Source organism: Bactrocera neohumeralis, unplaced genomic scaffold (assembly GCF_024586455.1).
Source record: "Bactrocera neohumeralis isolate Rockhampton unplaced genomic scaffold, APGP_CSIRO_Bneo_wtdbg2-racon-allhic-juicebox.fasta_v2 cluster09, whole genome shotgun sequence".
NCBI lineage: Eukaryota > Metazoa > Arthropoda > Insecta > Diptera > Tephritidae > Bactrocera > Bactrocera neohumeralis.
The window spans coordinates 28,025,535-28,049,937 of NW_026089622.1; the positions used below are offsets into that span (position 1 = coordinate 28,025,535).

Sequence of the window (24,403 nt, forward strand, 5' to 3'; positions counted from 1 at the left end):
AAGTAACCGTTAAATTCATCCTAAATTAGTTAAAATCATCATTAGGAAGTATCTTTCATTTTGAAATGTTGTATAAAACTTACCAATCATCAACAACATTCCTTAAATCGCAATGGAAACATTTATGTTGGTACACACATACATACATACATATTACGCACAAAGTTTATTTTCTTTGTTTATTCTCTCTTGCTCTTCTAATGTGGATCATTCACAATGCGTAACCAGCTGTCAAAATTACTTGAAGAAATAATGTGTTTTTTTTCTTGAGCAATTACTTGAGAGCTGTATACGAACCTTAAAACAGAACTAAACAGTTTAACTAAGCTTCTCAGCACAAAAATTAAGTCATTCACAAATCAAAATATTTCAATTATATTGAGAAATTAACTCCAAACAAAAATACAGATTATTCCCTTTGGAAAGCTGTAAAAAATGTTATGATACTAATATTGTCGAATACACCCCTCAGAAAGCCAAACGGATCCTGGGCTAGAATTAACGAAGAAAAGTGTTTTCAGAGAAACTAACTAAACTAGTCCTTTTGCGTTCCATGGTACTTTACCGCAGCTGGAAGGTTTGCAATACGTTTGTGAAATCCAACCAGCGACTAACGAGGAAGACAAAAATATCATTAAAATTTGATTTTGTTTATTAAACCCACTTTCCTACGTCTCACCTTTAATTCAACTTCCGAAATAATTTTAATTAAAAGTGTTTTAGTGTTCGGATAATCCTAAGCGAAGAAAGTCATGGGGAAAGCCTGGACATGCCTCCACGTCGACGGCAAAACCGAACATTCACGGCGCCAAGGTCATGCTCTGCATTTGGTGGGACCAGCTGGTGGTGATATATTATGAGCTGCTAAAGCCAAGTGAAACCATCACAGGAGATCGATACCGAACGCAATTGATGCGTTTGAGCCGAGCGCTAAAAGAAAAACGGCCACAGTACGAGGAAAGACACGATAAAGTCATTCTCCAGAATGACAGTGCTCGGCCTCACGTCGCAAAGGTGGTCAAAAAATATTTAGAGACGCTGAAATGGGAGATCTTACCCCACCCGCTGTAGACGTTGGTCCATCTAATTACCACTTGTTCAGATCGATGGCACACGGTCTAGCTAACGAGCATTTCAGTTCTTATGAAGAAGTCAAAAATTGGATTGATACTTGAATCGACTCGGAAGATGAGGAGTTCTTTCGTCACGGAATACATATGCTGCCAGAAAGATGATCAAAAGTGTTAGCTAGCAATGGCCAATATTTTGAATAACATTTTTGTAACCGTTTTCATACAATAAAGCCTTAAATTTACAAAAAAAAACGGCGGAAGCAAAGTTGTAGACCTATCTGATCTGATGAAATCCTGATTCTAAATCTAGTGTAGAGAAGTATCGTGTTTCTAGTAAATTTTGTAAAGTCTTTGCGATATCTAGAATTAGAAGTCTATCAGATATTATTTGTTTACTTACCTTTTGAAAGTCTATAACCATTATTTTCTTTGGTTGACCGTTCTCATCTGTTCCTTTCTATGACACAGTCCATATGACAGGGTTATAAAGGCTTTTGCTTTCTTTTAATATTTTGAAGTTCTTTCTGAATTTCTTTTTTTAACAACATACTGATCAGCGTTAGGATATGGATGCCGCCGAACCCAAACTGGTTCCATAGTTTCAGTTTTAATTCCGCTTGTATTGTTGTAGTGAAAATCAATATTTCGTTTTGATAATTATTCATCAATTTTGTGTTCAAATTCTTTGTTTCCTACTGTATAATTTAACGTGTAATTTTTTGAATGGATTGATAGTTTCGTAAATTGTATGGTATGTTCAAACAAGTTTATTTTTGCTTTCAGTTCTCTTAATACATCTTCGCTTAATATATGTAATATCAATCTCTTTGAGCTTGTCAATTTCTAAAAATTTGCCGTGTAACGTATTTTTTATATTTGTTTGTCTATAGGTGCTTTTAGTGTACGGAAAATCTTTCTTTACATAGCTACTTATAGCACCTGAATCTATTAATATATCGGGTGATTTTTTAAGAGCTTGATAACTTTTTTAAAAAAAAAACGCATAAAATTTGCAAAATCTCATCGGTTCTTTATTTGAAACGTTAGATTGGTTCATGACATTTACTTTTTGAAGATAATTTCATTTAAATGTTGACCGCGGCTGCGTCTTAGGTGGTCCATTCGGAAAGTCCAATTTTGGGCAACTTTTTCGAGCATTTCGGCCGGAATATTTTATCGACAAATTTTGTTCAGCGATGAGGCTCATTTCTGGTTGAATGGCTACGTAAATAAGCAAAATTGCCGCATTTGGGGTGAAGAGCAACCAGAAGCCGTTCAAGAACTGCCCATGCATCCCGAAAAATGCACTGTTTGGTGTGGTTTGTACGCTGGTGGAATCATTGGACCGTATTTTTCAAAGATGCTGTTGGACGCAACGTTACGGTGAATGGCGATCGCTATCGTTCGATGCTAACAAACTTTTTGTTGCCAAAAATGGAAGAACTGAACTTGGTTGACATGTGGTTTCAACAAGATGGCGCTACATGCCACACAGCTCGCGATTCTATGGCCATTTTGAGGGAAAACTTCGGAGAACAATTCATCTCAAGAAATGGACCCGTAAGTTGGCCACCAAGATTTTTAACGCCTTTAGACTATTTTTTGTGGGGCTACGTCAAGTCTAAAGTCTACAGAAATAAGCCAGCAACTATTCCAGCTTTGGAAGACAACATTTCCGAAGAAATTCGGGCTATTCCGGCCGAAATGCTCGAAAAAGTTGCCCAAAATTGGACTTTCCGAATGGACCACCTAAGACGCAGCCGCGGTCAACATTTAAATGAAATTATCTTCAAAAAGTACATGTCATGAACCAATCTAACGTTTCAAATAAAGAACCGATGAGATTTTGCAAATTTTATGCGTTTTTTTTTTTAAAAAAGTTATCAAGCTCTTAAAAATCACCCGATACTTGTATGTATGTACGAACTTACGATTTTGTGCAGTCCTCTGAAGTGTCGGTAATCCGTGGTGCCTTATAAGAACTGATTCTTCTCTTCTTGGTGTTAGCTTATTGGCTGATTATACATACATTAATTGTATATCGTACTCCACATATTTGATTTGGCTGACAAGATAGTTTTTCACTGATTTTGTACAGTATTTTTCTATTACTCTTAAATCGATTTCCGATGTTTTGTACAGCTTTTCGGAATGGGTTTTGCGGTGGCGGCCTGGTAATGTGCTGTTGAACTGGTGTGAACGACGTTTGATTATAGCTTTGTCGTCTCCTTGCTGTTGAGGTTGTGGTTGTTGCTGAATAGTCCTTTTTGGTAATAGTGAGAGCATTTTTGCCGGCCAGTACGGCTGATATGAATTGGTGAATTGCACTAGTGTATTCATGTAGTATTACCATGCAAGTAACGAGGGAGTTTACGACACGACACCGAGGTAATGCAGAGAAGGAGTAGTACATGATAGATTGGAAGTGAAGAGATCATGATCTACAGCATTTTTTCATAATGTACTCTCAATAGAATATCAGCGAAAAATAAGGGTGGAACGCAAAATTAGGAACACCTAGACGTTACAGTAAGCACAGTTTGACAAAAACGCTTGTATCATTATTGCATTTACATTCATGTCGATCATTAAAAGCATTATTCACTGCATTAAAAAAATTGTAAACTTCGTGACAAAAAGAGACAGCTTTTTATTTGTAACTTTCATGTCATATCTTTTGTCATTATAGTTTTATACAACATCGCTTCGTGTTTGGTAAAAGTTAAATTTACTTCAAATCATCTGTAATAAAAAGTCAAAAAGTATAAAAATATATAGTAAAAGTGAGAAAGTGAGAAAGCATATAGTTTATAAACTAAATTAGATAGATGCTTTCATAAACATAGGCCCACTCGAGATTGCGCAGTTAACTTAGTGAAAATTTTAAGAAATGAAAATTAAATGTAAACGCCTTTTATAAATTTGACTCAGTGGAGAAACCCATAATAACCAATATCGGATGTGGTTCATATATATTATTAATTTAACAAAATTTCCATTGTCAAGCGTGGAAGAAGTAGAATGTCTAAATGCAGAAATAAAAAACAACAATAGCGAATGTTATGTAAGTTATTATCAAATTGTTATTTTTACTTCTTATTGATTTCTTTATAATAATTATTTTCCTTTTCAGGTAAAGATTATGAAATAACTTTTTAGACCTGCACGAGGGGTTGAAAATCTTAAAGAGATATTGACGGACGTTGTTGTCCAATAATATAATATTGATGAAATTCATGGAAAAACATCTTTAAGAAGTCTAGAGAATTTTTATTCCACCCTAATAGGTAAATAAATTCTGTTTAATTTTTTGTTTTACGTTATGTTAATGATAGCACTCAATTATATACTGATTTATATGTATCAAAACAATTACTAATTAACTATTTTAATAATTAACTTAACTTTAACTTTCCAGAATCAATTCCAGCTGTCAATGACTTCGAACCGGCCTTCTTCTTAGTGATATTCCAAGAAATGTATATCATTTTGTATGAAAGAAAACTAGAAAACTTAAATTCACATTTTATAAATTTACTAGAGGACCCGTCCACGCTTCGCTGTGGCTGATACATAGGTAATACTACTACTACCATCTATACGATTTCTATTAGTTGCATTATAACTATTCGTTAATAAGATATAGCATTTTTCTGAAGCAACTTGTGTTAGTTTACAAAAAAATGGATCATAAAACATTTCGTGTAATAATAAAGCATTGCTTTTTGGGGAACCGAGGACAATGATGCTCTAAAGAGGAGAAAGCTCTGTACAAAGTGGTTGCCTCGCAAGTTCATAATCCAACAGAACAGCGAATAACTGATTCTGAGAAGTGTTTGAAATAAAACCGAATTTTTGCGTCGATGTGTGACAATAGAAACATAGCTCCATCATTTCTCATTTCTTGTGGAGTTCAACCGACAGTCATTCTAGTGGACTGCACATGGTGAACCGGTTTTCAGGCGTGGAAAGACGAAAAAATCGGCTGGATTACTGGGCCAGTTATAATCTATTTCACTGCGTATTTGGTTGCAGTTCTTTTCTACTATTCCAAATACTTAGCGATTGTATTAGTTTTGAGGAAGAATCTGTTTAAAATTGTATGCATATATTCAAGGAAAGGAGGATGATTTGAAATATAATCTTTGTATTTATGAGTTGAATTAAATTTAGACAAAAAGAGATAAAATATATCCTATGTCCTTACCCTGGTTTTAAGCTACCTTCCCACCAATTTTTAGTTAAATCGATTCAGCCGTTCTTGTGTTATAAATGGCATAGCTAACACAACTTTCTTATATATATGTATATAGCCGGAATAAAAAAAGCATGCGACCGAAATTGAATGATTCAAATATTTGACAAAAAAAAATATTGAAAAACAAAACAAACAAAAATTGAAAAAAAAAATTTGTAAGGAAAAATGTTACTTTTTGGTAATTTTCCAATTTCTCTTAACATTTAGGAGGATGAAAAATATATGTTGTCCGATTCTCCACCCTAGCCGATATGCACGCTAAAATTCACGAAAATCGGTAGATCGGTATTTCTAAAGGTCATTAATTTCTTTGAAGAAATGAATGATCCTGAGAAGTATAGTCTTAACTTTTCAACGGCCAACGCAGAGCATTTCAACCAAAAGGAATTCATTCATTAATATCACCACTCAGAAGTCGTTTTATCCGTTGTAAGCGAATGATTTTCTTAGAAACATCATTTCTAATATGCCACAAGACAAAATTAGAAATGAACTTCTTAAACCTCACGCTGTCAGATAAAAAGATATACCTCGTCACCGCGGGTCGATTTCCAAAGAATGTAAATGAAGACTAACTACAGAAATAATTCTGTAAAGTATAGCCTTAATTTTTCAACGGCCAACGCAGGGTATTTCAATAAAAGGACATATAAAATAGTTGAGAATTCGCAGAAATGAAAGACAAAGGAAAGAAAAAAGAGTATAACATCAATAATGAACAAGCATACAAACATACATATGCGCAAACAGGTAACAATCGGCGATCCATTGTATATTTCTTTCATGCATAACCAAACCATAATTAGGACAACGCAATTCAAGTGTCAATGGTGGTGTTGGTGGTAAGCGCTTCAAAAGTGACGACGAGCACGTAGGTTCGAATCCCAACAGAATTTATTTTAAATTGAATATGTCACCAACCAAAAATTTAAACATTGTTCTTCAAAAACAACAACAGCATAAGCATGGCAACATTGTGTTGTTGGTAGAAAAGCCGAGCTGTCCCGAAAGAAACGAACAAGCGATCGCCGATTGTCACCGCTTCGCAGACAAGGTTGCGTAAATTCATATTGAGCAAGGTTGCGCATCCTGAATCTATCGCAACCTTTTCCGATCTCGTATAAGAAGTATAACTTCAAAAATTGAATCATTAAAGCAAAAAGTTGAGAAATAGAAAGTAGTACATAGTTGGGTAGGTGGTGAAATATGGTAAATGGTAGGTGAGGAAATATAGAAGGTGGCAGGTAGTGAGGTAGCTAGTGAAATACTATGTATAAAGTTATAGGTGATGATGTAACTAGTGATGTAAGTGCTGAAATAGGTGGTGAATCACTGGTGAATAGTGTGAACTGGTTACCGCCAACGACATCGACATGATTAATCCATGAGTGAATTTCATTGCCGGTAATCTGGTGGAAATTAGTGCAAACCACATTTTTCCATAAGATTAAGACATGCCCGAGAGTAATAGCATGTTCTCTAGCGATACAACGAAGTTCAGGAATATATAATATCACTTCTTTACACTTTACCTGTTCTGTTAGTGCATTGACTACACATTCGTTTTTATGGGTCATTTCGATTTTTGACAGAACCGCATTCAATGCCTTATTTAATTGGTCAGTATACATGAAGTGAACTAATGCTTTGTTTGAATCATTTTATGACATGTGCCCTTCGTAAATATATCTTTTTTAGAGCGTTCTTTATTTATCAAAAAACCATAGACGAGTATTCAACAAGGTGCTTTCCAAAGTAAACAGGACTTAACAAAAAAACAGAACAAATGGTTTTTTCGGCAAAATCAATTTATTTTTATTCAAAATAGTCTCCTTCTGCTTTAATACAGCTACTTGCACAGTCCAAAAGCATGTCGAAGGAGTGTTTTAGTTCGTTGGCCGGTATGGCCGCCAGTATGCCGGTGCAAGCCTTTTGAATGGCCTCTACGTCTGCACAACGCTTTACTTTCATGGCCAAATGCATTTTTCCGAAAAGGAAGAAGTCGCACGGTGTCATATCAGGTGATTACGGAGAGTGGTTAATGGTTAAAATGTGATTTTTGGTAAAATTATCGGTCACAAGCGTCCCCCGAATGTTGGATTCTGAGCAATTTTTGGTCGTCAGTCTATTTATGCGGGTCAAACCGTTCATACACCTTTCGTAAGTCCAAATGTTCGGTCAAAATGCGATATATCGATATTTTGGAGATGATAGGTATATAATTGAGGAATGCACCACGAACTTAGGTCTATTGTGCCCTCTCCCAATTCACAGGGACTCAATTAGCCCCAGCACATTGATAAAGTCCAATATCCTGCTGGGTGCTAGTGAGACGATGTGATCCCTATCCAGAAACATGGATCCAAGGGCCTTCAACCTGCGTTTACAGACTGCTGTGCAGTCGATTAGCAGGTACTCCGGGATTTTAGGCTCCCTGTCGCAAAACCGGCAGTTAGCGTAAGAGGATAGGCCTATTTATTAGAATACGAAATTTCTTTTGAGCACACGCTTATAATTTACTCCTTTCAAATCTCGTTTCTTCACCAAACTTTCAAACATCACTTCCAACTTTAAAATTCAAACTTTTCCTTTTGCGCTCTTGTTGAGCTATATAAGCTTTATTACTTATCACTTCAATTTGCAAATTTTACAATGTCTTCTTACAGTGAATTATATATTTTCACACTTTACGCTAATTTAGATGTTAATTAATGTATCCACAGATTTTAGAAATAGAGCGTTGGGATAATTAAACACGTTTTAGGTTATAGCACTGAATAAACCTTCTTTGATGCAAATTAGCACACTACACCAATTTCTTTCGCATATAGCGATACTAAAAGTGAAATGTCACCAAACCAAAGTTAAATGTACATAAAATATATAAATATAAATATAATATATATAAATATATAAATATATAAACCGCATAAAAGCCGAATAAAAACAAATAATCTCTAGATATAATGACCGGATGGTGCAAAGGGTGCAAAGTTAAAAAAATGTTCAAATAGACGTTGCGGTGCGCGTGTGTATCGGCGTGCGTGACTTCTAGAACTGTGAAGAACAAAAGCCGGCACAGCGTCACCTTCTCTTGGGTATAAAATGAAAAACGGAACAAACACAGTTTGATGTGGAGAGTGTTGTATTCAATGCTGCCTTTTTTCCTGATTGGTATGTTGATGTGTAGAATATGGTATTCAATGCTGCCTTTTTTCCTGATTGGTATGTTGGTGTGGAGAATGGGGTATTCAATGTTGCCTTATAGTTAAGTTAGTTCGGACGACTGGCGTTCATTTCGACATCCCGGCCCCCCTAGGCGAAAACTAGTCTAGTAGACGCTGTAGTGCCTGTAGCGTAGCTACAACGCCGCTCAAGCTGGTGGGGCGGTGAGGTTGTGGCCTTGGCTGGTTGCGCGTGGATGTCGTATTGAGTGGGCGCCAGGACCATCCAGCTTCTGGATGTCGTGCCACACGGTTGGGCTGCGATCGTCGGGTGGCCGTACGGCGGCGGAGGACAGTTGGTGAGCCAGGATGTCCGGCGTTCCGGTGGAGTAAGGTATGATGCGGTCTTTCACATAACCGGCACGAGGTGTCAGATTCGCATTCAAGTGTGGCGTGTGACTTGGCCAAGCAGTTTAAACAATGCCCATGTGCCTGTGCCACCTTCTGACGTTGTACGGGTAACATTCCCTTGAAAATAGAGCAATGCTGCAGCCTATGTGAACGGCAACAGAGCGGACATCTGGTGCGGTGCGGTTTCGGAGGCGCCGGCGTCGGTGCTGCGCGTGTTGAGCTTCGTGCCACGATTGGCGCCGTTGCTGCCGTGATGGTTCGGGGCGCTGCTACTGGAACAGTTCCAGAGCGAGGCACAGTAACAGCCTAACGGAGAGTTGGCGTGGGGGTTACAGGTGTATCGGCGTCCATATCAATCTGTGAGAAGAAAGAGAAAATCGTAATGATTATAATTTGATTGCCTGTAAGCGTGCATGAACAGGGTGCCACGTTAGGGGGCATGACTAAATGATCGTCCGTCTATGGGGTGGCGATATATATGTAGGTCTACGTTTGTCTTACGGCTTGAAGCTTTTTGTAATTATCTTTGCGGTTTTTCTTAATGGCATTATTAATTTTTTTTTCTTTTTCCCGTCTTTTCGGATCGGTTTAGGAATGGTTATTATTTACGTTTTCGTAAGTGGCGGCAGTTGGTAAGAAACATAATTTGACAAGCGGCCGGGTTAGCGTTCCATTTTGCGTACGGAGATCAACCACCCGGATGTGACCGTCTGAACCGTAGTGAAGTTTCTCCATGCGGCCAAGCCGCCATTCGGTGGGGGGGAGACAATCGTTGTGAACTAGGACACAATCTCCAAGCATTGGAGCCTGTTCTGGGATTTTCCATTTATACCTTTTGTGAAGGTCTTTTAAATACTCTTCTTTCCATCGGCGGCTGAAATTATGATGGAGAATTTTAATTCGTTCCCATCTGTTTAGTAAGGACGGCGACTCCATGCCTGGCTCAGGTGTGGCCAGAATGGGCGCTCCTTTAAGAAAATGCCCTGCGGTAAGGGCAGCAAAGTCGGAGGGGTCTTGCGAGAGTGCACCGAGAGGCCGTGAGTTGAGAACGGCTTCGATTCTGGTTAACAATGTCGTGAATTCTTCATAATTGAATTTGAGCTTGAGTTGCCAGCGAGCTTCTTGAAATGAGATTTAAAGCTCTTTACCTCTGATTCCCATAAACCACCCATATGAGGAGCGCTTGGGGGGATGAATTGCCAGTTTATACCTTGAGGGGCGTATTTTTGAACAATGTCAGGTGAGACTTGTTTCATGAACTCCACAAACTGTTTCTCTGTAGCTCTTTGGGCTCAAATAAATGTTTTGCCATTATCGCTCATGATTTTTGAAGGAAAACCACGTCTTGCGACGAAGCGAGCAAATGCGGCAAGAAAAGCCTCCCTGGTCAGATTAGTACATAGCTTCAGGTGTACTGCTTTTGTTGTGAAACAGACAAAAACAGCCACATAGCCTTTCATGAGGGTAGGAGATCTTAGCATGGAAGCTTTTATCTGAAAAGGACCAGCAAAATCTACACCTGTAGTGGTAAAAGGCGGAGCAAAGTTGCAGCGTTCCGGTGGAAGTGCTGCCATAATCTGTGTTCGCATTTTCTGTTTATGCATAGTGCAGATCTTGCACATGAAAATGCATTTCTTGATTTGGGGCTTCAGACGTGGAATGTAATATTTCTGTCGTACCACATGCTGCATGAGACGGTTTTCGGCGTGTAGCATTAATATGTGGATGTAATGCAGGAATAATGTGGCAAATGGAGATTTCTCGGGTATTATTATGGGGTGGCGCTCGTTGTAAGTTAGGCTTGAATTAGCAAGCCGACCATTGGCCCGAAGCAACCCTTTCGCATCTAGAAACGGGTTTAGAACTAAGAGTGAGCTCTTTTTATCAATCGGCTTCGCGGCTGAAGTAGCGCGTTTGAGTTGATGCGATAAGAGCGACCTTTTCCTTTTGAAAGGCTTGGTGCGTCAATGTATCGCATTGGGGGAAGGCTGCTCCTTTCAGTTTATGTTTAAGTCGCTCTATGAACTGGAGCATATAGGCGACGACTCTGAGGGCTCGGGGGAATGATGAAAATCGTTCAAGGAAGTCATTATCCTCCAATATTGTGTGGTAGGTGTCGATTTTTCGACTTTCGGGCGCAATTATGTTGCGCATTGGCGATTGTGGCCAAGAATCAGAGGACTCTGCTAGCCATCGAGGGCCATTCCACCAGAGCGTGGTGGTGGCCAAGTGCAGGGGTTTGCACCCTCTTGTACCTAGATCGGCAGGATTGTCCGCACTGGCTACGTGTCGCCATGTGGCGGAACCCACTAGGTCAAGTATTTGCGAGGTTCGGTTGGAAATATATGTTTTCCACGCATGTGGGGGTTTTTCCAACCAGGCTAGGACTATTTCGGAATCAGACCAGAGATATAGCTTGTATTTCGCCATGTCTAAGTGGGTCTGCACCATGGAAACTAGTTTTGCTAGGAGCAGGGCGCCGCAGAGTTCAAGTCGTGGTAGACTTATCGTTTTTAGAGGCGCAACTTTTGCTTTTGCCGCCAATAAGTGGCTGGTGGTTGCGGTATCGCTTTGTGTGCGCACATATATGGTGGCACAATATGCCTTTTCAGAGGCGTCACAGAAGTCGTGCAGTTCCACTTTGTATTCGGGAGAATAGTTTACCTACCGTGGAATTTGTATCTGCGAGATGTCGTTCAGATTACTCGCGAACAGGGACCACTTTTCTAGATGAAGTGGTTTTACTTGCTCGTCCCAGTCGGTACCATCTAGCCATAATTCTTGTATTAGGATTTTGGCTTGAATCATAATTGGCGAAAGCCATCCTGCGGGGTCAAAAAGCTTTGCCACAGCGGAGAGAATCTGGCGTTCTGTAATGGCGGATAATGCGGATATGGACTCGGTCGTGTAGGAAAACTGGTCCGATATCACATTCCATTGGATGTCTAGAGTTTTTGTGGTACTTTCCTCTTCGAATATGAGGAAATTAGTATCCAACAAATTTTCTTTTGGTATGTTTTTTAATATATTTGGGTGATTTGCCGTAATCTTTTTTAGGGGAAACCCTGCGGTGTTGAGGGCCTTTGTCACTTGTGATAAGGACTCGTATGCTTGTGAGAGGCTCCCAGACAGAATATCGTCTACATACGTTTGTGTTTTTAAGATTTTTGTTGCCAGAGGAAATTCTGACTTTGTGTCTTCTGCCAGTTCGTGGAGTGTACGGATGGCTAGATATGGGGCACAGTTTACGCCAAAGGCAACTGTTTTTAACTTGAAGTCGCGTAGTGGACTATTGGGGGACTTTCGGAAAATAATGCGCTGAAAATCCTGATCGTCTTTATGTACGACTATTTGTCTATAAATTTTTTCGACGTCCCCGTTGAATACGTATTTGAATATACGCCAGTTTAGAAAAAGCAGCATTAAATCAGGTTGGAGCGTGGGCTTGTTTTGTTGGCAGATTTAGCCTATTTTGTACCCTAGACGCTATGAAAGATCGTTGTGATCCTTGGTCTATTAGGGCTCTAAGCTTAAACAGTTCTCCTCGATATTCGATGGAGACGGCTGCTGTGGGTAGTAGTACCCTACTTTGATTTTCGCTGTGTAGCGTTTGAGTTTGTAAAGCCTTTGAGCAGCATGGTGCTTCTTGGCATATTTTGGAATTTTGAGATTCGGGAGTTTCGGTTGCAACTAAACCCGTGGCTCTTTTTGAGAAAGCGCTAGTTTGGGGTGTTTTGGGGAAATTATTGAAGTGCAACATTGAATGATGCCTTTTGTGGCAATATACGCAATTGAATTTGCTTTCGCAATTATTTAGATTGTGAGAATGGGCAAACAATTTGTGCAGAGTCTTTTTGATCTGACAAAGTTGTTCCTTTCATTAATATTCAATTTGATTTATTTATTTGAGTTTATGCCCTCCTGTGCATAGTTCGCATGACGTATGATTGTTTTGTTCGGAAGTGAACGATTGTGTTTTGAAAAAACTACGATTTAAGTTGTTGTTGTTATTAGCTTGGGGTCGAATGAAGCTGCGATTTAGGTCATGTTGAACGTTTTTAGTTCTGACCATTTTTTTATCTACCCTTTCCGCGATTTCATATTGGGTAGTTAGGAAATCTTTCATTCGTTGCCACGTCGGGCACTTTCTTCGCGAAGAGAGCGATTGCTCCCACAAAAGCAACGATTTTTCTGGTAATGCCACGGAGCATATGTTTACCAGTATGGGATCCCAGTTGTCAGTGGGAATATTTTGTGTCGTTAGAACCGACAAACAATTCGAAACAGAGGATTGAAGTTTTATGAATTCTTCACTTGTTTCTCTCTGAATTTTTGGTAAATTCATTAATATGGTCACTTGTTTGTCGACCAGTTTTCTTTCATTCTCGTATCGTTCTTTTAAAGCTTCCCAAGCCAAATTGAAATTGTTGTCATTAAGAGCGAACTGTTTTACTATGACGCCTGCTTGACCTTTTGGTAGGGTCTACAGCTCTACGTGAAAAGCACATCGTTTTACATTTTTTAAGGTTCAATGGCATGTCATTTCTATCACACCAAGATACTAGGTTGTTTAAGTCTGTTTGCAACTGACATCTTTCACTGTTTGAAGTATATGTTTTAAAAAGTTTTACATCATCAGCATATAATAAAACTTTTGAAAACTTAACAACAGATGATATGTCGTTAATAAATAACAAGAACAGAATTGGACCAAGATGGCTACCTTGAGGAACGCCTGAAGGAACATTGATTATGTCAGAAAAAGTATCTTTATATATGACTTGTTGAATTCTATTACTAAGATAATAAGCAACCCATTTTAGAAATATTGGTTGAAAACCAAGAAGATCAAGTTTATTCAAAAGAATTGAATGATTTACTTTATCAAAAGCTTTACTAAAATCTGTATATATCGGGTGATTTTTTAAGAGCTTGATAACTTTTTTTAAAAAAAAAAACGCATAGAATTTGCAAAATCTCATCGGTTCTTTATTTGAAACGTTAGATTGGTTCATGACATTTACTTTTTGAAGATAATTTCATTTAAATGTTGACTCATGTGGTTTCAACAAGATGGCGCTACATGCCACACAGCTCGCGATTCTATGGCCATTTTGAGGGAAAACTTCGGAGAACAATTCATCTCAAGAAATGGACCCGTAAGTTGGCCACCGATTTAACGCCTTTAGACTATTTTTTGTGGGGCTACGTCAAGTCTAAAGTCTACAGAAATAAGCCAGCAACTATTCCAGCTTTGGAAGACAACATTTCCGAAGAAATTCGGGCTATTCCGGCCGAAATGCTCGAAAAAGTTGCCCAAAATTGTACTTTCCGAATGGACCACCTAAGACGCAGCCGCGGACATTTAAATGAAATTATCTTCAAAAAGTAAATGTCATGAACCAATCTAACGTTTCAAATAAAGAACCGATGAGATTTTGCAAATTTTATGCGTTTTTTTTTTAAAAAAAGTTATCAAGCTCTTAAAAAATCACCCGATATAACATCAGTATTCTTATTCTCCCTAAAGCCCGTTGATACATGTGATACAAATTCAAGCAAATTAGTTAAGGTAGATTTCCCTTTACGAAAACCGTGCTGAGAACAAGAAATTAGTGGAGAGATCCGGAAGGTTATGTCGTCTGTTATAATTGCTTCAAAAAGCTTAGGTATTGCAGACAACTTTGCTATTCCCCTATAGTTTTCAATAGATGACCTAAATCCACTCTTATGCAAAGGAATTATAAATGACTTTTTCCATATAAATAGATGGAAATAAGCCTTGCATAAGAGATGAGTTAAATAGTTTTGTTAGGGGTTGGTATATATATTTGGCACATTTCTTAAGAAAGCATGAGGGAATCATATCTGGGCCATAAGTGTATGATTGTTCTAACATATTTAACTGATTTAAGACGTCTGCTTCGGAAATGGTAGGTGCATTAATGACAGAAATCGAACATAACTTGTGCTGATGCGGAACATTTTGTGGAGATTTTGGAGAGTAATTGGACCTAAAGAATTCAGCGAACATATTAGAAATGGTGTGATTGTCACTGGACATACTAGACTTATATTTCATAGCGGACGGAAAATTAGAAATCCTGCGTTTGGAGTTGACGAAACCATAAAACAATTTTGGATTACGTATAATATTATTTTTTACTTTATTTATATAATTACTGTAACATATTTTGTTAAGTTCAGCAAATTGTCGACGCAATTTAGAATAGTTAGCAACTAAACTAGTTTTTTTAAAAAGTTTAAAAGCACGAGATTTTCTATTTTTTAATTTATATAATTCTTTCGAAAACCATAAATTAGAACTAATTTTTTGAGTAACAACACACTTCGGAACATATTTTTCAAATAAGTTTACAATAGTTTCATTAAAGTGGGAAGCACTAAATTCAATATTGCCACTGTAATCTGGCCAAGTTTTTTTGGAAAGTTCGTAATTAATCTTCTTAAAATTAGCTTTCGCAAAGTTGAACCGAAAACAAAGGTCTTGTGTGTTATTATAAGCAAAGTTGGCTATGATTTCGATGTTAATTTCCAAAGCAGGATGATACGTGTCCTCTGGCCGAACCAAAGGATCACATCGGACAACAGAGAACATTGAAGCGTTATCGACGTAAACTAGATCTAAGAGCTTACCAAATTCGTTTGAAATTAAATTAATTTGGCTAAGACCCAACTCCGACATTGCATCTAAGAACTCGTTAAAACATGAACGACTACTAATAGGGATGGTGTGATCATCAATAGATTTCCATGATACGCACGGTAAGTTGAAATCTCCCAAAACAATCATGGAATAAGCATCATTAACCATTGAGAAAACATTATTTATTAATGAAGCATGCTGCATATATACAGATATGTCCGAGTGAGGCGGTATATAAGACAATGTTAAGTAGATATGGCCACTATTAGCGCAAATACGAATGCACTTAAATTCAATGAAGTCTGCATACGGAACATCGACTTCTTCAGATGGAATTGAAGAATGAACAGCAAACAAGACGCCACCTCCTTTTCTGTTCAGCCGGTCATATCTAAAGATTTCGAATTCGCTGTTGAATATTTCGTTATCAAAAATGTGGGGCTTTAGCCAAGTTTCTGTCAAAGCAATGATTTTAAAGTTACAATGAATGCTATTTGGATACAAATCAGTGAGTTTTGTATTAAGCCCTCTAACATTTTGATAATAAATAATCAGCGAATTATTGTTAATTAGTTTTTTGTAACAACGGGACTTCATGGCATTCTAGTGATAACTACAGGGGGCTTATCACGTTTATGCTCGAATTCGCGCACAAAGACCCCAGATGGCCAGAATGAGTTGTCAAGTATCAATTGAAAATTGTCAGCGGATACGTCGATCTTAAACGAGGAAATATCTCTGTTGTATTTGAAATTAAATTTACGGATGTCTATATCTACCGTTTTTAATTTCGACGAGATGTAACTTTTTATATCCTCGGCTGTGGTATCCGCAGCAAGTCTCGAGATAAAAATTGCTTTTTTTCGCGGTATTACCACTAAGTTTTTATTAGATGACTTGGAGGTATTTGGAGGCGGATATTGAGAAGTTTTCTGCTTACCGTATTCAGTAACAGTTTTCTCTGTGTCCTGAGCAGACGGAACCTTCTCCCCTTGAGGACAAGGGTATGCAAGATTTATGAGGTCAATAGTGGGTGGGGGCATTCTTTTTAAGGAAGATACAGTGGTATCTTCATCAGACGGACGTTTTCGTTTAGGTTTTGGATTCTCTTCCGGAATATTTAGGCATTGAAATGATTGAAACAGCGTTTCATAACGCCTTAATTTTTCAGAAAGGGTTTCAAGCTCACGACCAATCTCCTTGGAACCATTGCACACCTGCTTAAAAACTTTAAACAATTCAATTTCAGTTGGTCTGCATTTCAAGCAAGACCAGCGCAATCCCTTACTGTCAAGAATAGAATCCAATATCCTTCATGTCAGTCCAGTACAGCAAAGCCAACAAGACACAAAGCGTTCCGACTCGCCTTTCACAGAGCAGTTCGGAAAGTTACAAGTCATAATGAACAAAAACAGTATTAAACAAAAATATAAAAAAAAAATGTTAAATAATAAAAGTAAACAGCGCAATGCCAACAATATTTATAACAAATGAATGCAATAAAATAGCTGGTTATCAAAGACAACAACCAATGTAGCGAGCAGTTTGATATGCACTGTAACACACGAAAAGTATGAAACTCGCGAACAGGTGTGGACAAAGATGGAAATGAATAAAAACAAGAAAGAAATCAATTGCACTATTTAAAATGTAGCAACAAAAACAAATTGAAAATGACTCGGCGCAATAAATTAAAATTAGCCAGGACAGAATTAAAGTAAAATCAATTGCTTCACTAGCACAATATAACACTGATACTTATCTTAAAAGATCACTTAATACAGAAATTTGCACAATAAAGTTTTAAATATAAATTAAATAACTTCGCCAGAGCACCAAATTCACAGCTGAGCACGAGAAGGGTTGCCAGATTGATATGTGCACATAAAGGTGAAATAAAACTACAGTAGACTCGCGGTAACGTGAACTATTAAAAACCGAGCGTGTTTACGTTTGCGAGGTTGTTCACGTTTTCGAAGGTATAATTTTAAAAAATTTTCAAATAAATTAAACATGTGTTTTAACTCAAATTCATTTATTTTTATTTTATTTCAGATTATAAAAACATGTAATTTATATGTTTAGGTTTTGTTAAGAAAAAAAATACCCATTGAAATTATTGGAAAAAATGGGTTATCTTTTTTTGGATTTTCTTTTTTGCAAATTGCTGAACACGGCTTTTTCGCGGAGACATTTAAGTACGCTGATATCTGTTGGACTTATATTTTCATCTTCCGCCCATTCCAAAGCTTTATTAAAAATGTTGATCGCTTCACTAGGCTCTATTCTTGCATGTAGTCTTTCCAGATTACTATCCTCGCTTTCACTTTCATCACTAATTAAAACCTCGTTCGTTTCGGTTGAGTTAGGAAAATCTTCAGTCCATTCATTGATATCAGCAATTGAAAAACTAACCTGCAAATACACAATTTAAATCAAATGAGTTATTGGATGGAAGAAAAGGTTCAAACCTCTGGATTAATTGAATGAAGCAGTTCTATTGCGCGTTCTTGTTGGCTGTTAATTGGTAAACAAATCCTTTCTCTCAAAGTAGCTAATGGAATATCCTCATCACAGTCTTTTTCATCTTCTATAGAGCTTAAAATGTTCGTCCAGCATTTTGCTATTGTTTTCTTTTCAAGACGTTGCCAAGCTAAATCTAAATAGCCAATAACGTCTCTTAACGTCAATTTCTTTAGGGCTTCAATAACATCAGTCCCTGTGGCTACAATTGATGCCAAAAGACTGTTTCTGTAGAAAAGCTTTGTTAGTCGTATGGCATTTTGATCCATTGGCTGTATGAGTGGAGTGACATTAGGTGGCATAAACATTGCAGTTATTAACTCGTCATCTGATCTCAATTCATTTTCGGGAGGATGAGATGGAGCATTGTCTATCAACAGCAGAGCTTTATTGGGCAATCCTTGATCTTTTAAAAATTTCCTGACCTACAATAATAAGAAATACACATGTAAAAGTTTGAAATCACTAAAACTGATTTTTTAACTTGTGGTACAAACGAATGCTGAAACCAATGTTTAAAAATGGCAGCCGTCATCCATGACGACTTGGAGTAATTGTAGTCAACAGGAGAATCAAAATTTTTAAAAGAGCGAGGATTTTTTGCCTTTCCAATAACAAGAAGTTTAACTTTTTGCACCCCTGTTGCGTTTGTACAAGCCAGAAAAGTGACATGCTGTTTTTCTTCCAGGAGCATTTTTTTCTTGTGAGGATACGTATGTTCTGTCAGGTAGCAATAGTCCCCATCCGTCTGCATTATATATTTGATCGTGCGACAGACCTAGCTCTTTAATTTTGGCTTGCAGCTTGTTTTTGAAAGGGTCCACAAGTTCAGGTCTAGAAGATAACTTTTCTCCACTTATTTTAATAAAACGCTTACCATAACGCTTCTTAAAGCGTTGAAACCATCCATCACTCGCATTAAAATCGCTTTGAGTTTCTTTAATTATTGAATGAAAAAATTTAGCTTTTTCTTTAACTATCAATCCATTGACAGGGTAATTTTTTTGTCGCTGTTTAAGAAACCAACGGTAAAGCGCTTTTTCCATTTTAGGAAGTTCAGAACACTTCAAAGTCTTCCGCTTTCCAGACCCAGAAAATGTACTGTTAACACATTTTAAAATGTTCTCTTTTTTTGTTGATAGCGCAAATTGTTGGTTTTGCAACACTGTACTGGTTTACTAAGCTGGTTACGCTTGATCCTCCTTTTAATTTTTCTATTACATCAACTATTTCCTTTAAAGACAAGTATTTTAGTCGTTTTTGCGACATTTTTCACGAATAACTTTAGATTAGATCATGCAAAGTCAGCAACGCGCACTAATTTTAATGCCAATCCACATCGATCCATCCCAGTATACACATAAGCAATAATTTACGGGTATTCTCCGTTTTATAAAAACGATTCCCATAATTAACATACATATGTATGCATGTAGAAAAGAAAACAACGTTTTAAATGCATTTTAAATTTGTTCACGTTATAGGGCTTTCTCACCGTGTTCACGCTGCCGAGTAGTCAATGTAAAAAAAATTATGTTCATGTTAGCCGGTGTTCACACAAGGCGGTGTTTTTGTTACCGCGAGTCTACTGTATATAACATATATGCGAACACTAAAACACTTTTGATTAAAATTATTTCGGAAGTTAAATTAAAGGCTAGGAAAGTGAGTTTAATACGGATGGTCCTTCGAGCCTTAAAGAAAGGCACCTCAGGAACTTGAAGAGAAAACATTAAAAAACATTGGTATAAACACAAAAAAAATATACATAAAGTGCGGTGTGGTTGACTAATCAAAAAATTAAGTAAAGAAAAAAAAAAATTACTTAAATATATAAAGTTTAGTGACAAAGAAAATATAAAAAATATACATGCATAAATTTATTGTACCTTTATATACAACTATCTATTAGTGCAGTTGTGACAAGACACATTTATAAAACTTAATTACCAAACCAAACGGGCGCGAGACAAAAAAGTCCGCGAAACTAAAAACAAAATAAAAATTAAAAAACCGACCGGTTTACAACAACAACAATACACCTGCACTTGTAGAGACCTGCACAGAACAAAAACACAAAAAAAACCTATACTGACTTACTTAAATATACATTATTCCCAAAAACTCCTTGAGGCGAGAAAAAGTAAGTGTATCGCTTTAAATTTTCTAAGTTATATAACATTTAACATGTTTAAATACCGGGTACAAAAAACGTTAACGGAGTATATACTATATAAAAAAATTAATATTAAAAAACTGTTAAAAAAAAAAATTTTGTAAATATATACTCCAAACGTTAACGTACAATTTTAAAAAAACTTATGCTTAATAAAGCAATAACAATACAAATAAATAACAAAAAGTAAGCTAATAGCAGAAACAGACAAAAACGCTACTCCCTTCCTTCCTTTGCCTTCCTTAGCGAGCAAAATATGTTAAAAGTTGAGCCCGTGGTAAAAACGCAGAAATCAGCCATCTTTGTTTGTTTTCATTTGAACAATGTTGCCATTGCTCAATACGCATATATAGTTTTGTACACATCTATGTTTTCAATTACAATTTTTTATAATACAAAATATCAAAACTGAAAACAAACAAACAAAATAGTTTATATATTTATAAATAATAGCATTCGACTCTGATTTTGAGTTATTTTAAGAAAATGTCAAACTTTTATAATTACTACAGTATATCGAGATTGGCAACTCTGCGTTGTGAGAGAGCAATCAGCTGACACGTTTCTACCGCAAAAATCCAGATGCCGTGGATTCCTACGGCATCCTACGGCAAAGAGCGAAGGGAGTAGCGTTTTTCGCTGTTCACTTACATTTCGCGCCTATAAGATAGGTCGTATCAGCTGAAACGGGCCACGGGTCTACGTTTTTGGCTGTTTGCGCTATAAGGCACAATAACAATTAAAGCCACAATCTATACAAAAAAAAACACAAAAAAAAAACAAGTAAGGAAGGGCTAAGTTGGGGTGGAACCGACCATATTATGCTCTTGCAAGTGTAAAACGTCAACCTGAGGATCGAAATCCAAGCAATTTTATGTATACATTTATATATATAATTCCTATACTGACAGACAAATAAGGTTTGTTAGAAAAACGAAAACCTTTATAACGTCACCTGAAATGCAAAATAACGTATCATCAAAAATTTCGAAATTGAGTGTCTTATCGATTACGCTTCATTACTTCAAATTACGTACATAATATTACATATGTTCAACATTTTCACGTTCTGCGCTCAGATATAAACCAGTTTTAACCAATATTCAAATTTTTTTTCACTCATGTTCCATTTTATTTCGTGTTTCATTCATGCCACTGTAAATTTCCGAAAAGGTTGTTACGTTATTTTATTTGACATTATTAGTGCAAAGTTGTATCCCGTTATATTAATTGCTTCTTGATTTATGTACTGGACGAATCAAGTGGAATCTAAAGGTGTGCTATATGGGTAGTAAGCGTGGTTATTGTCCGATTTCGCTCATTTTCACAATGTGACATAAAAATATGAAAAATAAATAGTATACTATATACCAAATTTTGTCGAAATCTGTAAGTCGGTCATTAAGACAAATAACCCGCCCAAATCACGAAATTTGCACCTTGCACCATGTTGTTATAAGACATTAAAAACCCAAACGTTACACAGCGAAAATCAAAGTTGGATAGTACTACCCACAGCAGTCGTCTCCATTGAACACCAAGGAGAGCTATTTAAACATAAGACCTCAATAGACCAAGGACCACAACGATCATGTATAGCGTCTAAAGGCTACAACTACTCTCTTCAGCCCAAAACACTATTTTCGGTTGAATTCTAAGTGTACTAGTTACAGAACCAGTTACCGCCATGATAACTCAAGTTGAGGAAATCTCAAACGAATACCTCAGTTCACAATTAAGAAAATTTTGGGAGTTGGAAGAACTCCCCGCCATATCAATCACAATCCCTAAAGATCAGTATTGTGAAGTCTTTTACAAAGCCAAAACTACTATATCCGATAATGGCAAAACTACTCTTTTTACTTACCACATCATGCAGTAGTAAAGCCAGACAAAAAACCACCAAGGTAAGAGTTGTCTTTAATGCCCCAAGATCCACCAGCGCGGGGAATTCCCTAACTGATATTCTATTTACGAGACACACGCTCCCCCCAGATTTAATTCTCCTTATTCTAAATTGGCGTATATTCATATACATATTTACCGGGGACGACAAAAAAATGTATAGACAAGTAATCGTACATATCGACGACCAAACAAATAAATTAAAAACAGTTACCTTTGGCGTCAACTGTGCTGCATATCTAGGCATTCGAGCACTCCACGAATTAGCAGAAAAACAAAAATCAGTGGGGTTACTCTGTAATGCGATACGAATATGAAAATGTTCGCATCTTCAATTTTGGTACTCTGTAATTCGACAATCGCAGTAAATTTTGAAATTTTCGAATTTAGTTTTTCCCTTTCGCATTCAGTTTTTCCCTTTCGCATTAGCGGTACACTGCTTTGCTAAAGCAATTGTCAAACATGCGTTTATTCGTAATTTTTGTGCTACAAGTATAAAGAAGTCGCATTGCTTGAAAATGTAAGTTTCAAATATAAATTAGTTGTTTTAATTGCTACTAAAATATATAACGCCGTGCATATGAACTATTTTGCACAAATTTACAGGGAAGCACCGAAAATAAAACAACAAACTCAACCAAAGCAATTTGAAATTCTCGTGGATTTCATGAAGGCGCATACCGATTTATCGAAAGGATCACTAAAAACACCAGACGCCAAAAATACCTCCAATAATTTATGGAAAATTTTAGTTTCCCATTTAAACGCAGCTGGGCCACCATTGCGCGACATTGCGGGGTGGAAAAAGGTAATTTCAATAATTGCACAGATAAATTATAAATGTGATTAAATGTAATCAATTAAAGGTTTGGGCAGACTATAAGATTCACTTAAAGGCAAAAATGCGACGAAACAAAAATAATATTTCGGGAACTGGAGGTGGTCCCTCACTTTTCATACCTTTATCACAGTTAGAGCAACAAGTGAGTGAGTTATTGTCAATAGAGGAATCGGCCTTTTGTAAACTGTTGGATGAAATAGAGTTCATCAGAACGTTCTGGCGCATTCCTATATGGCGTTAGCAGCCAAGGTTCAAGAGGATATCCGGAGTCTCCTATAATAATAATAATAAAATCATATACATAAGTGTTGCTGAGAGATGTTGATAATTTCTTTTAAAACATCAATATACTTAATGTAATAATATATAACAATTTTATCTTATGGCGATTTAGCCGCCATAAGTTATTATTACAGTTATATATACTCACCAAGAATTCGTTCGCTTCTATTTCCATTTTCGTAGTTCGTCCTCAAACTTGCACGTTCTCCTGAGAGGTTCCATACGTGGGAGTCATGCGACGCTCCTCCAAATCTACTATTTACTGCCCTTATCTGCATTTTGTGATCACATATCTAAAAAAAGTTTTAGGTCATTGCACTGGAATCAATATACATATGTACGTGTATATTATTGTATTTATGAATGTTCTTACCACCATTGCATTTATGCTGTGTTTTAGTTTACAATTAAAAAATAAGTGTTCATTCCGTGATGGTCGTATCAACTGGATGTGCGTCCCATCAATCACTCAAATTACGCCTGGAATTCCGGACGTCAAGTAAAAGGTTCTATTTGCTTCAATTTTTTCCTCAATGGTCAAGGGAAACACGATATGCTTTGGGCACAGAGTTTTCTCGATGGCATCACACACTTCCAAGATGCATCGGGAAACCGATTGTTGGGCTAGCCCTGAATGCCTATCTTGGCCGACCGAGTGATGATACCCGCCCTGTGCGAGGAACTTCAAGGTTGTTGACAGTTTTACAATTTCTGGAATTGATGTGGTCCTTTGAGCGACTTTTAATTGGGGTCTTATGTTGTCCAAAACATATAAAAATGCGTGCTTATTAAGGCGGAAATTTTGCATGAAGCTAAAAACACAAAATGTGTAGATGTTCAGTACATTTTAAAGTACATTAAGTACATTTTGAAACCGCAATTTTTACTAACCTTTTATCGCTTAGAGACATAATGTCCGAATTATCTCGAATAATTCTTCTATCAATTCTTTCCTGAGAATAATAATGATCCCACAATGCCACAGAATTAATTTTTAAATTATTCAACACAGTTTTAGCGAACAAATTAGTATTATTTTCTTTATTTTGCTAGTTTATACTTTGACATTTTTGGAAGTAATGCCAACTATTACATAAAAAGAA

General features: G+C 36.9%; 1 protein-coding gene, 1 long non-coding RNA gene and 1 pseudogene across 2 annotated transcripts; all 3 read right to left on the reverse strand.

Moving 5' to 3' along the window:
• Nucleotides 1-5,734: 5,734 nt before the first annotated feature.
• On the reverse strand, nucleotides 5,735-5,937 carry LOC126764741 (small nucleolar RNA U3; annotated as a pseudogene).
• A 1,975-nt stretch (nucleotides 5,938-7,912) lies between these two features.
• LOC126764297 (uncharacterized) lies at nucleotides 7,913-24,287 on the reverse strand. The gene is made up of 5 exons (XR_007667903.1): nucleotides 24,192-24,287; nucleotides 23,674-24,112; nucleotides 23,449-23,593; nucleotides 23,138-23,291; nucleotides 7,913-9,263 (listed from the first exon to the last, which is right to left on the reverse strand). It is a non-coding gene; the product is annotated as an uncharacterized LOC126764297 (long non-coding RNA).
• On the reverse strand, nucleotides 17,691-19,246 carry LOC126764105 (jerky protein homolog-like). The gene is made up of 3 exons (XM_050481896.1): nucleotides 18,581-19,246; nucleotides 18,045-18,521; nucleotides 17,691-17,988 (listed from the first exon to the last, which is right to left on the reverse strand). Exons 1-3 carry the CDS (start codon nucleotides 18,848-18,850, stop codon nucleotides 17,707-17,709), a joined length of 1,029 nt encoding a protein of 342 aa, XP_050337853.1. The 5' UTR covers nucleotides 18,851-19,246; the 3' UTR covers nucleotides 17,691-17,706.
• Nucleotides 24,288-24,403: the final 116 nt, after the last annotated feature.